Source organism: Hemicordylus capensis, chromosome 2 (genome assembly GCF_027244095.1).
Source record: "Hemicordylus capensis ecotype Gifberg chromosome 2, rHemCap1.1.pri, whole genome shotgun sequence".
Taxonomy (NCBI): domain Eukaryota; kingdom Metazoa; phylum Chordata; class Lepidosauria; order Squamata; family Cordylidae; genus Hemicordylus; species Hemicordylus capensis.
In genome coordinates, this window is record NC_069658.1 from 256901916 (window position 1) to 256916902 (window position 14987).

General features: G+C 47.2%; 1 protein-coding gene across 1 annotated transcript; it reads right to left on the bottom strand.

The window, feature by feature from the left end:
• Positions 1-1330: 1330 nt before the first annotated feature.
• LOC128343955 (uncharacterized) lies at positions 1331-4947 on the bottom strand. The gene is made up of 3 exons (XM_053293394.1): positions 4792-4947; positions 3480-3551; positions 1331-1888 (listed from the first exon to the last, which is right to left on the bottom strand). Exons 1-3 carry the CDS (start codon positions 4942-4944, stop codon positions 1331-1333), a joined length of 783 nt encoding a protein of 260 aa, XP_053149369.1. The 5' UTR covers positions 4945-4947.
• Between the last annotated feature and the right edge of the window lie 10040 nt (positions 4948-14987).

Here is a 14987-nt window from a genome sequence, read left to right on the forward strand (position 1 = left end):
AAGCTTTTTTTCCCCAATACACAGAAATGGATTAAATATTTTGGTATGGCTGAAAGAGATGTCAAAAAGGAGTATGGTGATTGAAAACATCTCCTGCCTGCCCCAGAGATAAGCAGCGTAGTCTTCCTTGGATCTATTAGCTACCATGGAGTGTCACAGGCTCTGTACACATATTAGCTGCTCTCCCTCCTAGGAGGGGCAAACCCATGTTTTGTGGGTATATGTCATATCACAGATCAGAATAAGAATGATTTTTTAAAAGACAGGCAAAAATAAACAGTCTTGTCTGAATTCTTATTTTATACTTAAAAGGTATGAGGTTTTTTTAAAGGACAGGCACTCCACAGCAAGCTTATCATAATGTATATGTTTGAGGATTGTTTTTTTAGCCTAACAAATGGGTCCCATTGGCAATTTACTTGTGTACTTAGCATGTAAGCGCAGGCATTATTAAGAAAAAAGAAGAAATGAAATGCTTGCTTAATTTATGTATGTTATAAGTATGAGAGATTTTTTTTTTTAAAGTGGTGGCTTAGTTATAGCATTGCAATATTGAAGTGATTAGATAGATAGATAGATAGATAGATAGATAGATCCCCTGCCTGGGCACGCGCGCACATACACACACACTCCTTTCCTCAGAAGCTAAAGTGGGTAGGAGGGCCGGGGGGCATTTCTTCTTTTCCACTGCACTTCCCACCCTACACAGTTGTGAGGGCGATCCGGGGAAACCCGAGTTCAAATCCCCATTCAGGCATAATACTTGCTGGGTGGCTCAAAACTGACTTTGATGGCATCATAGACTGATTTGCATTTATGAAAGCAAGGAGGGCCAAGTTATGATAGTTTGCTAATTAGAAAATTAATGAGCGTGAGTTGCAATTTCTGCATTTTTGGTTATTTATTGCATTTTTGGTTATTTATTGCATTTTGAAATTTTTGGTAATTTTTGTAATTTTTAAAATAAAAGTTTTCTGAAACATGTGTGTCAGTCAGATGTATGTTGGGGGGTGGCGGGGGGGCACGGCGGGGGGGGCGCAATTTCAGTGCTTGCCCCGGGCGCCGTTTTCCCTAGTTACGCCTCTGTTGTGGAGTGCACGACTGCTTCCAATCTATCTTCTTCCTTGCGCTCCATGATCACTTTTGCTTGAAAAATAAGGCAAAACAGTTATAGCAGTTGATGGATGTCTGACTGCAAGTCAGCCACCACAACTAACTGTTTCCCTGGCCCAGCATGCCCACCACACCCAGATTTCTTACTGAACCATCCCACAGCAAAACCATACTTTGTGCCCATTTTCCATCAGCTTAGATGGACCGTGCTTGCATATTACACACCTTTCTTAGCCCATGTCTCCATGGGATCTTCTGCAGTGCCTACTGCAGATTGCCACAAATTGTTGTGGCATTCCTTCATGCTCATCTTGGTACACGAGTCATCGTTGCATGCTATTGGTGCTACTGCAAGCTTTCCATTCTGTGGGCCAACACGAATGTATTCGTGGTCCTTGGGAACAGGATAAGACATCTCTTTGTAAGGCTTCACCAAAGAAATATGGTATTTTGTTTTCATTGGCTTTCCCTGAATAGTGCGTAGTGTGACCTTTCTCCCTTCAAGCCTGTCCACAATGTAGGGTCCTTGGTAGTCTGGCTCAAGGTTTGCCCCCTTTTGTGTTCTCTTTTGATAATTCAGAAGCAGTACTTTACCACCAACACAGACATTCATAACACTATATTTGGATGTTTTCCTCTCCCTGTACTGCTTCTGCTGCCTTTCTTGTGCTTTCTGGATGTTCCTCTGAGCTGCTTCCACAGCTGCTTTGTTCTTGGAAGCCTGTCGAATAACTTCCTGGGCAATATCTTCATCTTGCCAGTAGACTTTGCCATCCTGTTTCAGCAACGGAGCAAGATAAAGTTCCTTAGTGAAAGTATCATTTATATTTACGCATGTCATGTACACTAATTGCAGCACAGATTTGACCAACTAGATATTCCTGTGACAATATATCTCAAAAGCACCATACTCACTGATTCTAATGCTTCAACATTCAGGCTTGGCATCCATGGGAGTTGGTGGGAATGGATCTCATGGGATCTTTCCCAGAAACTTCAGCCGGAAACAAGTATATATTATTTGTCAGCATTGATTATTTCAGCAAGTGGGTGCAGGCCTCACCAATAAAAGATAAGATGGCCAAATCATTACTGAAGTCAATAGTTGGACTTTTCACACAATTTGGATTCCCGGAATGCATCTTGAATTCAAGTTGAGGCACTGACCAGGAGTGCTTTTTATCAGCTTTGGTTGATACACCAGCTAGTTCCATTTCTAGAGGTGAACAACCTCTAAAAAATTGTACTTATGCTGGTAGTCTCCAGGTTTGAATGCTGTTAGCACTGTAAGATACTCCCCTCAGGGGATGAAGCTGCTCTTTGAAGAGCTGCAAGGTTCCAAGTTCCCGCCCTGTCAGCATCTCCATGACATGGCTAAGAGACACACTCCTGCCTGTAACCTGGGAGAAGCCTCTGTAAGTCTGTGTTGACAATAATGAACTAGGTGGGCCAATGGTCTGAATTCATATACACCAGCTTCCAGTGTTCCTGTGCCTTGGTTCTCACTTCCTATGCTCTGATTTGTTATAAGCAATCCAAATCAGCTAGTTATTTCACCAGTTTTCAGTCACTCCTGTGTGGTCCTTGAAGCAGATCAGCAAGTTCTTAGCATGCATTCTGCCTCTCAGGGCCCTTTTAGAATATGGTTCTCAAATGATAAGTACAGACAGAGGAGAAAAGCTATTGGTAGCTCATGCAAGAGGAAGATCTGCGGGGAAGTTTCCGGAGCTGCTGGAGGGATCTGAACATCTGCCTCACTCCGGGCTGCTGTGTGGCCTGAGAGGATTGCACTTTTAGTTTAGCTTTGCATTCAGCTGAGAACAGGCTGCATTGCTCCAGTGCAAGTGCATTCATCACAATTCAAGCGCTTAATGAATGAAATGCAATTTGAGACCTTAGAGCCACCCAGAGAGTGGGATACAGCAGTGACAGGGGTGCCGTGCTTTTTCCTGAAGAGGTGGTCCGAGGATCTAACTAACTCAGAAAGGGGCTATTATATCCAGTTTTGGAAACACCACTGCAGTGTGAAAGTCTGAACTTGTATTTGCTGAATCTCAACAACACAACTATTGCACGAAATCACGTGCTGCCCTACAACCGGGGGGGGGGGGGCCTCCGTGGATTATAATACCAATTTGGTGAAAAATGTGGCAGAGTGTGAGCATACCTAGATTTCGTAACGGAGTTGCTGCAAGGGGGACGGAATAGCCGGCCATTAGTACTAATGACGGAGGGGGCGGTAATATAATTGTTATAGGGGGACACAAAATGTTCATTGCAGAGTGAGGTTTACTTGCATGCTCTCCATACGTACTGTACTTCATCTAAGAATGTACTTCATCTAAGAATATTTAATAGGTACTCACTTTGACACTGTGCAGCTCTGTATCAGCATTATCGGGAACACCAAATCTCTGGCAGACATCACAGGTGGAGATCTGTCATGTTGTTTAAGAAAGCATTAGTTTTGATGATCAATACCTGGATTATATAGCAACCAAGGTAAATTTCAATGGATGGAAAAACAGATTGGTAGCCTCTTGGATTGTCAGTGTGGACAAAACTGTGCACATATTCTGATGGGGTCTGAAATGCTTCGAAAAAGTTGATCGAGGGAGTGCTTTCGACATTTCAGTCAGACCTAAAATCAGCAATCATGCCTTTGAAAGGACTGAAAGAAAATTTTTGTCCAACAGTAAGATGTACATTTTTAAGCAACGCATACTAAACTGGGGGATTTCTCTGCCACCAGATGTGGTGACAGCCACAGGCCTTGGTGGAGGAGAGGTCTATCAATGGCAGTTAGTCTGAGGGCTATAGAACACCTCAAGCCTCGGAGGCAGGATGCCTTAAAGTGTCAGCTGAAGCAGAGTGGCAGTAGGACAGAGGGCACGCCCACATGTGTTGCTGGAGCACTGCCACGGGTTTATGGAACGGGGTGCTGGACTAAATGGGTATGGTGCATGATCCGGCAGGAATACTTTAATGCAGGGGTGGAGCCACCATTGGGCCAATGGGTTCAAAGAACCCAGGTCACTGACCAATCAGGGGCCACATGAGCAGCCCCGACACGCCCCCCACGTCTGATGTCTGACGCGGGGAGGCTAGTTTATCTCCCGAGCGGGGGCCGCGCGGCCCCTTCGGCAGTTAAACAAAGGCAGCACAGCCCAGGAGTGGCTCTACCCTGCAGGGCCCTGCGCGGCCCCTTCAGGAGTTAAAAGGCTGGCGCTTCTTTTGCAGCACAGCCCAGGAGCGGCTCTTCCCTGCAGGAAAGAGCTGCTCCTGGTCTGCACTGTGAAAGCAGCGCCAGCTTCGTTTAACTGCCGAAGGGGCCACGCGGCCCCTTCGGCAGTTAAAGAGCAACTGAGTGTCTCTTGGCCGAATGGAGCCTCAAGGCTCCGTTCGGCCAGACCACGCCCCCGCATATGATGTCAGATGCGGGGGCGTGGATAGCCCCAGCGTCTGACGTCAGATGCAGGGGCGGGGTCAGCGGCGGGGCTAGCGGCGGGGCTGTGCGGCGGCAGCAGCTGCACACAGACCGCCAGCAGTCCTGCTACGCCACTGCTTTAATGTCCTCCTGCCTTTGAAAGAAAGCATCAAGCAGAGGGGCATTGTTAGTAAGAGTAGTCCACGCAAGGCGACAGAACCCAGCTAGTAATCAAAAGAGTATGTACATACCCATTTCTCTATGTCCTTTGTCATCCCTGGCCAATAATACTTATGGCTGATGCTTGACCTGGTCTTAAGGATACCATAGTGCCCGGAGTAAGTGTGATGACCGTTAAATTTTTCAATAGCCTCTGGAACTGACATGACCACTGCACGTTGCATTCCATTTTTATTATAGAAAAGTTTCCCATCTGTGGATTGTACAGCATTTATACATCACCTGGACAGGACATGTGGTGAATTTCCCCCCCTCCACCCGCCTCCCAATTCTCCATAGCTAGGCATACAGCATACAGAGTCCCAAAACTCCAGTGTGCACTTCGACCAGGAAATAGTGGCAGGGCAGGAAAATGCTTGCACATCTTTAAGACTGAGCACAATTCTCCTTTTTGTCTTTAATGAAGAATGGGGTGGGAGGTGGACAAATTATTTTGCATTGACTCAAGAATGTTAATATACGATGCATTGCTAGTCCCTCCCTTATGGCGGCCTTGCTTTCTCATAACAACTGCAGCTTCATTAGTCCCTAACAACTGGGCAAAGGGGCACCTTTCCTAAGTAAAGATTCCAGCTTCAGAGTCAAGTAAGAGTTGCAGGGGAGCAGCAGCAGCAGGAGAGAGGGCATGACCTCATGTCTTTTCTGCGGGCTTCAAATAGGCATATGGTGGACCACTGTTGGAAACGGGCACTGGACTGGATGGTCCTTGGGCCTGATCCAGCAGGAATGTTTATCTTGGTTAAAAAACAGCGTTTCATATGACAGCTGTATCTGCTTGCTACTATATAAATCGGAAGGAACATGCTGAACAGTGGATACTTAAATAATTCTCGGAAGTGCATGCATCTTGACATATAGTACAGTTACATGGTAACACTTACTTTTGAGACTGTATTTACTAGCAAGCAATCTGAAAGTTTGTTTCTGTGATCTACTCAGATTTGGGGGGAACACTTTGGATGTCTTGTACTCCAGAATGTGCAAAAGCTTCTCTTCGAAGGGAATGGTGGTTGCGCCCGGAACCGGACCTGTATGATTAGGATGAAATCGAAACATCGCCATCAGAAAGAAAGGGGCATAGAGGCACCTTCTAAACCCAAAGATCCCCTTTATTTAGCGGGGAGAACAACTGGCACTATCCACTAACTGGCACAGTACCTCCAGTGACTGTTGACGGAGATATAGATAGAGAGATAGAAATAGATATAGATACAGATACAGATACACACACACACTCTATATACTTATTTCTATATACTTATTTCTCTGAGACGGGCCATGCGTGAGGATGTGGCAGAAAGGAGGCGATTGGATGGCAGCATCCGGTAAGTGAGAAGGCCAACAGCTATAGATATAGATATAGCTGGAGAGGAGTGCGGGCAGCCGCTTCGGAAGCCAGGGAGTTTGGCAGCTGGGGTCATGAAGCAGGGAGTTTGGGGACTGTGGGCAGACCTTGTGGAGGGCCAGGGAATTCTGCCATGGAATTCACCCGAAGGGGGCGGGGGGTTGTTCGCCACCTCAAAACGCACCAGGGAGCTTGATGGCGTTGAGGAAAGTGGTTGTGCAAAAGGGAGGCCATTGTTAGTGCCTGCCCGCCACACCCGCCCACCACACCTGCCAGCATAGAAATGGGGATTGAAGAACAGTTGCACGACAGGTCGACACAGGTGAGCGAGAGAGTTGTGTTGGGGGGGTGAGTGAGCGAGAGAGTTGTGGGGGGAGAGAGTGAAGTGTGGGGAGGTGGCAGAAAGGAGGAGATTGGCTGACAGAGTTGGAGGAGGCAGGGGCGTAACAAGGCTGGAGTGGGCCCAGAGACAAAATTTTAAAATGGGCCCCTCGCTGATACACACACTTCACAATATATAGTGCACTCACACTCACATCCCCATTATGCCAACTTCTCTAGAAAACTCCACTCCCTCACTTTAACCCCGTCCCTCCACCCTCCCATGGGGAAGAGCGCTCCCGGCTCAGAGTTGCTTCTGCAGACAAGGACTTTGCTGCATGCATGCCGCCTTTGCTCCGAACCTGGGGTTGGCTTTTCCATGGCACTGAAGCTCTGCGGCTATTGGGGAGTCATGTGACTTGCCTCTGGGGGGCCCCTCGAGGCCGCATCCCCTTGCCTAATGGTAGTTACGCCCCTGGGAGGAGGCAATTGGCTGGCAGCGCGCAAGATTTTGGAAAGCAAGAGGGCAGCAGCCGTAGAGGAGTGTGGGTGGCCACTTAGAATCCTTAAGCAGGGAGTGGGGTGAGAAGAGAGTGAGAGAGTTGTAGGGGAGGGAAAGCGAGCGAGAGAGTTGTGAAGGGGGAGAACAAGAGAGTGGGGGGCCAGCGCGAGTGAGAGAGCGGGCAAGAGTGGTGGGGAGGAGATAACGAGTGAGAGAGTGGTTGGGAGAGTGGTGCGGAGGAGAGGGTGAGCGATAACGTGGTGGGTAGGAGAGAGCAAGCGAGAGAGTGGTGGAGGGAGGCTCAGTGCACCACAGGCTCAGTGCACCACAGGCTCAGTGCACCACTGCGCAGATGCTCTGTGCGGGGTCAGCGAGGCCCCCAAGTAAACTACCACACAGAAGCTCTGTGTGGGTTCTGCAAGGTCATGAAATCATGCAGTGACTTAAGTGATAAGGAATATATCTTGATAGAAGCTGTATAAAGCATGACTTGGGGATGAAGTAAGTATGTTTTCACTGAACTGGACACTCTCTGTAATTTCTTCCCTGCATACCTCACAATTAATGTTTCAGGGATAAGAATAGAACAATTAAAAACTCACCAGACATCTTTGTGGAGCTGGAGACAGGGGATGAAAGCATCACTGCAGGCAGGCTAACTTCTCTGTGATGAAAATCATGAGAACAAATGGATGTAGTCTCATTTATTTCCTACTGTGAGTGAAAGTAGTGATATACCTATGCAAACCATCCACGTTGGGAGGGCAGTCTAACCTAAAACTAAGGCCTAGGGAACCACAGCACAGCCATCTTAATATGAAGTCCCATAACTCTCTATGCCTCTTCCACACTGGAAACAAAGGGGTTAATTCCCTCAGCCCTCTCTGCCCAGGGAGGTAGCCTTTACCGCTTAAGGAGTAAATCTGCTGCAGCTGTTGAGAGAAACATAGACAAGGGGCCCATATAACTCGCTGACACCTCTAGGAAGATAAGGGAAGGGGCAGAACGGGAAATGGAATAGGCTATAAAAGGCGGATGTTGGGAAACTGATACAAGTTAAGGGATGGTCAATTGTTTCATTCTGATGTAAACAAAGGTGGATCTGCACTGATGATAGGCTTTGCATTCCTTCTAAGACTTTTGTTACACCATGACAGATGACTAAGCTACCCTCTGTGTATAAATACTTACCTGTAACTGGGGGTCTTCGCTCTCGATTTGGGTGAACCCCGAAAGCCTTACTTGCTAGCAGTAAAATCCCATAAGCTTTTCCCTGTGTGTGTGTGTGTGTGTGTGTGTGTGTGTGTGTGTGTGTGTGTGTGTATTATTTGGCGTCGTGCACCACCCAGACAAGAACCGGCTTTCATGGTTATATCAGTGCACTCCAACTCATTTTCCACCAAAGATTCCACTCTCAGAAGAACACACCAGACATCGCAACAACTAACAACATTGAGTCAGACCATAGGTCCATTTAGCTCAAAATTGTCTATACAGGATGGCAGTGGCCTCTCCAAGGTTGAATGCAGGAATCTCTGTCAGCCCTATCTTGGAGAAGCTGCCAGGGAGGGAACTCGGAAGCTTCTTCTCTTCCCAGAATGGCTACATCCCCTAAGGGAAATATCTTCCAGTGCTCACACATGTAATCTGCCATTCACATGAAACCATGGCAGTCCCTGCTCAACCAAGGGGCAAGTCATGCTTGCTACCACAAGACCAGCTCTCCTCGCCTAGCCAATACTCTCTAAACATGGTGCTTGGAGTGTTGGACCAGGACCGGGAAGACCTGAATTCTAATCACCATTCAACCAGGAAACTCAACTCAATGGTGGACCAGTCATGTATCTCCCAGCCTAATCGACCTCAGAGGGCTGTTGTGCAGACAAAACTAAGGATGCATACCGCTCTGAGCTCCTAGCAGGAGCAGTGGAATATAAATATCAGCTAACTTATGAACTAATCAAGCAAACTGCCCACACGGACAGCTTGAGATTAATAGTTCCCCAGGGAATTTTTCTATGGACCTGTCCAATTCTAGTATAAAATCTGCTAGGCTAGGACAGAAAAGCATGCATCCTTACATCTTCAAGCATGCTTGGAAGGGAAAATTAAACTTTAAGAAGTCATACTTACCAAGTGACAGTAAATGAAGCACAGCTAGCCAGCAACTTGCAAACGGCTCCCTTGACTTGTTAAAGGAATCAAGTCATGTGACAATTGACCATCTGAAGATGCTTTCTGATTTGTTATTGGGTGTAAAAAAAATTGGCCAGACAGAAAAACATCTCTTTGTGAGCATGCATTCATAAACAAAGCCTGGGTGATCTGCTCAGACATCATGGACCATTAAGGGAAGACAATTGTGGCCAGGTATTAGACAAGGAGGCAATTAGGAAACAGACACTAGGTTTTTTGCAGCTGAAAAAAAATCTCCCTGGGGCACTGAGCTCAAAATTCCACCCCAACCCAATACACAAAAATGTTAAGCATCACCACCAACTTACTGCCTGTGCATGTACACACACACACACTCACAACAGAATGATGCTTCCAAGTTCTTGTCATCTGCCATGCAGAACAGAAATTTATAAAATATTAACTTGAAAGTACTCCCAAACGGAACACAATAGAAAAATTACCAATTGTTACTGAATAAGGAAAGAGGTAGTGATTATGGAGTTTTTTAAAAGATGGTCTGGTCAGAATGTATGAAATTGCCCTACTTATACCTCATATACACACAAAAAACAGTATGATGTTTATGCGGAGTGGGATGTGGTCTCTCAAAATAAACATGTGGTCTCTCAAAATAAAACTTTAGGCTAGCCTCATCACAGAGGCTATTTTAAACTGTTGTCTTTAAAAAGGAAAACTCTCAACTTTAGAATCCATAGCAAAAAGTTATTTTTTTTAGAAATAAAAAATCAGGAATAGACCCTACTTAGTTAGCACTTCCTCCTCTGCTGCAACCCCACACAATGAAAGTGACACACCTGCTCATAAGGGGACCTGACAGATGCGGTCAGCAAAGATGAACATCTGATAATGACAATATAAGGCCTGAATGGAAATTTGGTACTGGGGACGTGCTATCACCCTCCAGACAAACATGCTGACAGTGACTGGGAGTTGCAGGAGGAAATCAGAGGCTTCAAGGAGAGGCAGGGCAGTAATAATGGGTGGCTTCAATTACCCACACATAGGCTGGGTAAATTCATAGCCAGGTAACAACAAAGAAGTCAAAGTTCTAGATATGTTGAATGACTGTGCCCTAGAACAGTTGGTCTTGGAACCAACCAGAGAGAAGGTGACCTTGGACTTATTCCTGAGTGGCACCCAGGACCTGATGCGTGATGTCAGTGTCATGGACCTTTTAGGGAAGAGTGGCCATAGTGCAATCAAATTCAGCATACATGCGGGGAGAGAATCACCAAATAAGTCTAACACAGACACTTTGAATTTCAGAAGAGGAAACTTCTCCCAAATGAGGAGTATGGTGAAAAGAAAACTGAAAGGGAAAATCAGGAGAGTCACTTCGCTCCATAATGCATGGAGTTGACTAAAAAACACATTAATAGAAGCCCAGTTAGATGGTATACCAAAAAGGAGGAAAGGTACCACTAGGTCCAGGAGGATGCCAGCATGAATAACAGGTAAAGTCAAGGAGGCCATAAAAGGGAAGAAGACTTCCTTCTCAAACTGGAAGGCCTGCCCAAATGAGGAGAAAAGAAAGGAACACAAACTCTAGTAAAATATATGCAAAGTGACAATAACGGATGCAAAAAGAGAGTCTGAGGAACATTTATTCAAAAACATCAAGGGGAATAACAAAAACTTCTTTAAATACATCAGATGCAGGAAACCTGCCAGGGAGGTGGTTGGACCATTAGACAATGAGGGAGTCAAAGGGATTATTAAGGAGGATATGGAGGTGGCAGAGAAGCTAAATTAGTTCTTTGCGTATGTCTTTACAGCAGAGGATCCTGAGCATCTACCTGTTCCAGAAACAGGCTTTTTAGGAATGGGGTCTAAAGGACTGAGTCCGATAGCAGTGACAAGAGATGATGTCCTAACCAGGGATTCTCAACACTGGGTGTCCAGATGCTATTGGACTTTAACTCCCATAATCCCCAGCCCCAATAGCCTTTGATTGGTGATTATGGGAGCTGAAGTCCAATAACATCTGAGGATGATCATGGTCCTAGAGGACCTTTCTTTTGACGCAAGACTACAACACCTGGGCCTATTTAATTTAGAAAAAAGGCGACTGCAGGGAGACATGATAGATGTCTATAAAATCATGCATGGAGTGGATAAGGTGGATAGGACCTGTGTGTGCGAACAGCAGGACCTCTGCTGCAACCTCACGCAATGAAAGCTCCTCACCTGGAGATAGGGGGACATGACAGATTCAGTTAGCAAAGCTGCACAGTGGACTAGGCTTGGGCATGCTCCCGCATCACAAAAGGTTTTCTACCTCTCCCTGTCCAGGTTACTAAACACCTGTGCGGTGAGTAACCACACAACTAATAGCTGAACCTGTGTCCACAAAATATGTTGGTGAGTAGTGCAATCTGACAGGGAGAGGGGAAAGTGACAGCCTCGTGCGTCAGAGATGCAGAGGCATCAGAAAAGCCCGGCTGGTTGAAATCTGTGTGGGGTTGGGGGAACCACACCTTTAATAGCTGAACCTGTGTCCACAGAATATATTGGGGGCAGTGCAATCGGGACTGGATTCCAGGACTGGAACTCAAGACCTACCTGTGTGTGCAAACAGCAGGACCTCTGCAGCAACCCCACGCAATGAGAGCTCCACACCTGCAGATAGGGGGACGTGATAGATGCAATTAGTTGGCCTGCCTCAAAGGGTTGTCATGAGGCTACATGGAAACCAGACTTTGTCAGCAGTCACACTCAGATGGCCTATGTGGAATTCAAACGCTGGAATTTATGTTGCAGCCTCTCGAGTGAAAACTATGTTTGACCTGTTAGGCCTGCTTCAGTGTCTCCTCAAAGCCACAGACCCACAAGGGGGGGTGAAAACGTGGGCACCTTTTTGTTGTGAACATTTGCAGCTGTCATTTTTGCTTGGATTAAAGCCGAAGGAGGACATCATCCCCTGTTTTGGACTCTGACAGGTAGAGGAGCCAGGGCAAACAGGCAAGACACAAAACATGATTGGGAAACGATGCCAAAGGACCAAGTTGACAATGGCCTCAGGTTTTATTCATTCTGTTATTTGCCTTGAAAGTTTTATAACCTTTCTTCTTTGGGAATGGTACCCACTTGTGTTGCCAGGGACCTGATCCCAGGACGCTATCCCTACCCAGGGGAGGGAATTGTTGGTAACTCACTTGCCCATCTTTCTCCCAAGTAAGCAGGTTTGCAACCAACTGTGTCTTGAACTATCTTTCCAAGAAAGACTGGTCTTCTCCAGATCTGTATGTGACCCGGAACAATGGTCAAGTGTGAGGGAAGGAGTACCTGGTCCTGGATTCTTCCATCCAATTGTCAAAGAAATCCCCAGAGGACAACTCTGACCTGGAGCAGACTGGGATGCCCGCCGTCAACAGCAGTTGCCTGAGTGGGGTCCCGTTTCCAGTCTAGGCCAATGGTGATGGAACGTCCATCGGCTGCCCTGCCCTGTGTTCAAGGAAGAGGCCCTGATGCAAGTTTCCTGTTCCTGCTCCTCCTGCGTCCCAGAGTGCTGTGGGTGAGGATTTGACGCCAAATACCTGAGGAGTGCCTGATGGCTAACAGGCTACCCAAATATCCAACTGCCCCTGAATTATTTGCTACCCCAAGAAGCTACTAAGTGGGGTGGGAGTTGATTTGTTGATTTGCTCCACTTCCTTTGATTTGCTCCTCTTCCTTGTGGTGACTATGTGCTGCTATTATTGCGGAACTCCGACTGGTGGGTACTGTGGGTGAGATCAGAAGATGCCTACATCCTGTGCCAATCATCTTACTGTCCTACCCAAGGCATCTACCTGTAAGTCTGCACTTTCTCCAACTTGAAGGTTCTTTTGTGCTCTACAGACATTATTTGAGACTTCCTAGGCCTGTTCTGGATGTGAGAAAACTGGCTAGCTAAAGTTTTATCTGTTAATTTCCTGAGCACCTCTACTTGTTATCTGATGTGACTGTAAGTATACCTGATTCCAGAATGATACTAATTATCATTGCCATTGCTTTCCATGAGCTAATAATCCATTAATCACTGGAAGCCCTTGGCTCCACAAAGCTCTCTGCACAATCGTTCCTGGAATTGGAATGTCAGACCCAGAGAGGAGTGTGGCAGGTACTTCTGGTGAAATGGAATTGGCTTGGAACACGGCTGTACATGCTATTGATGTTGTGTATGCATTCTTGACAATTATGGGACTGATTATGATTGAGAAAATGTATGATGGTTTATGTATTAATGATAGTTTTGATACTTGACGTATGCGGTGTATTGGAAAATGTTATCAGCAAGATTCAGAGAACCACCAGAGGGTTTTATCTGTTATAGACAGAACAAAACCAAAGCCCATACTTATGTGGTTTGGATAAAAGAGTTAACCCATGGTTAGTATGGGTCCTAAAATCAGGCTTTCCAGGTTCAGATTCTTAGATAAACACCCCAGGACACCCATGTAGGGAAGTTCTACCTAAATTGCCAAAGAAGGTTATCTCAGGAGATAGACTTGGTATGGTAAAGATTCCTGGATATGTGATTGGTGGAGCGGTGTTGGTCATGCTTGTTACTGTATGCTGTTGTATTTTGATTTCCATAATGATGTCTATGGGTAATACAAGGAGCATGCCAAAGCCAAGGCCTAAGGTAGCTCAATATCTTTATGAGTGTGATAGTGAGGCTTGAAAAAGGAGCATGTGGTTGCACTTTTTGGCTTCAAGGGTCGCTCGCTCTCCCCCTGCCACTCGCTCGCTCTCCCCCACCTCTCACTCGTTCTCCCCCACCACTCGCGCTCTCTCCCCCCGCCGCTGGCTCGACTTTCCCCCCTGCCGCTGGCTCGCTCTCCCCCCGCCACTCGCTCACTCTCTCCCTGCAGTTCGCTCTCCCCCCGCAGCTTGCTCTCGCTCTCCCCTGCCACTTGCTCGCTCTCCCCCTGCAGTCCACTCTCCCCCTGCAGCTTGCTCACTCGCTCACTCTCCCCCGCCGCTCTCTCTCTCTCTAACCCCGCCGCTCGCTCGTTCGCTCTCCCCTGCCGCTCGCTTGCTCCCCCGCCACTTGCTCGCTCCCCCCTGCAGTCCGCTCTCCCCCCGCAGCTTGCTCACTCGCTCACTCTCCCCCTGCCGCTCTCGCTCTCTCTACCCCGCCGCTCGCTCGTTCGCTCGGCCGCTGACAGGCCCAGGCCCATCCCTTGCCTGCCTGCCTCCCTCTTACAATGGCCTCAGTAGCCTCAAACAGCAGCAGTGGTTGCCCGGACCCTTCCTTGCTGCCAGTGCCGCCATGGCCACTCATTCCCCTGTCAGGCTGCTGACAGGCTCAGGCCCGTCCCTTGCCCTTCCTTCGGTCTCTCTTCTTCCTCCCTTCTTTTTCTCTTTCTCTCTCCCCCACTTGCTCTTCTCCACTCTTTCTTCCCCCTCCCTTCATGTTTTTTCTCCCTTCTTCCCTGAGTTAAAATTTTTTGTTCATTTACACAACGGCATCCTCCTTCTCCTGAAGGGGCTCTTTCCTCCCTCACGACCTGCCTTTTTGCAGACCCCTGCCTGCTATCCTTTTATATCCAGAACATCTTCCGACCTGTAACAGCTGCATTCCAACAGACCTTAACCATCACAAGCCACTCCTCCTTATCTGCATATGGAATCTCTACTGCCCAATCAGATGCTTCTGCTTGCAAACTCAGCCAATCGCCTCCTTCCCACCACATCGCCACACATGGCCCGTCTTGAAGAACAGCCAATAGCCTCCTTCCTACCACGTCGCCACGTATGGCCTGTCTTGGAGAAATAATAATATAGATTCTCTATGCCTTGCTTTGTTCTGGCCTACTGGTCAGGAGAGGTGATGATGCTGGTATCTGAAATGC

What these genes read in the sequence shown, in the direction of transcription:
- LOC128343955 (XM_053293394.1), bottom strand. Translation starts at nt 4,944, where the DNA reads ATGCAACGTGCAGTGGTCATGTCAGTTCCAGAGGCTATTGAAAAATTT. An exon ending in CAAAGGACATAGAGAAATGG is followed by an intron (nt 3,552 to 4,791) that starts GTATGTACATAC and finishes ACAACATGACAG; the next exon opens with ATCTCCACCTGTGATGTCTG. An exon ending in CAGAGCTGCACAGTGTCAAA is followed by an intron (nt 1,889 to 3,479) that starts GTGAGTACCTAT and finishes TTGCTGAAACAG; the next exon opens with GATGGCAAAGTCTACTGGCA.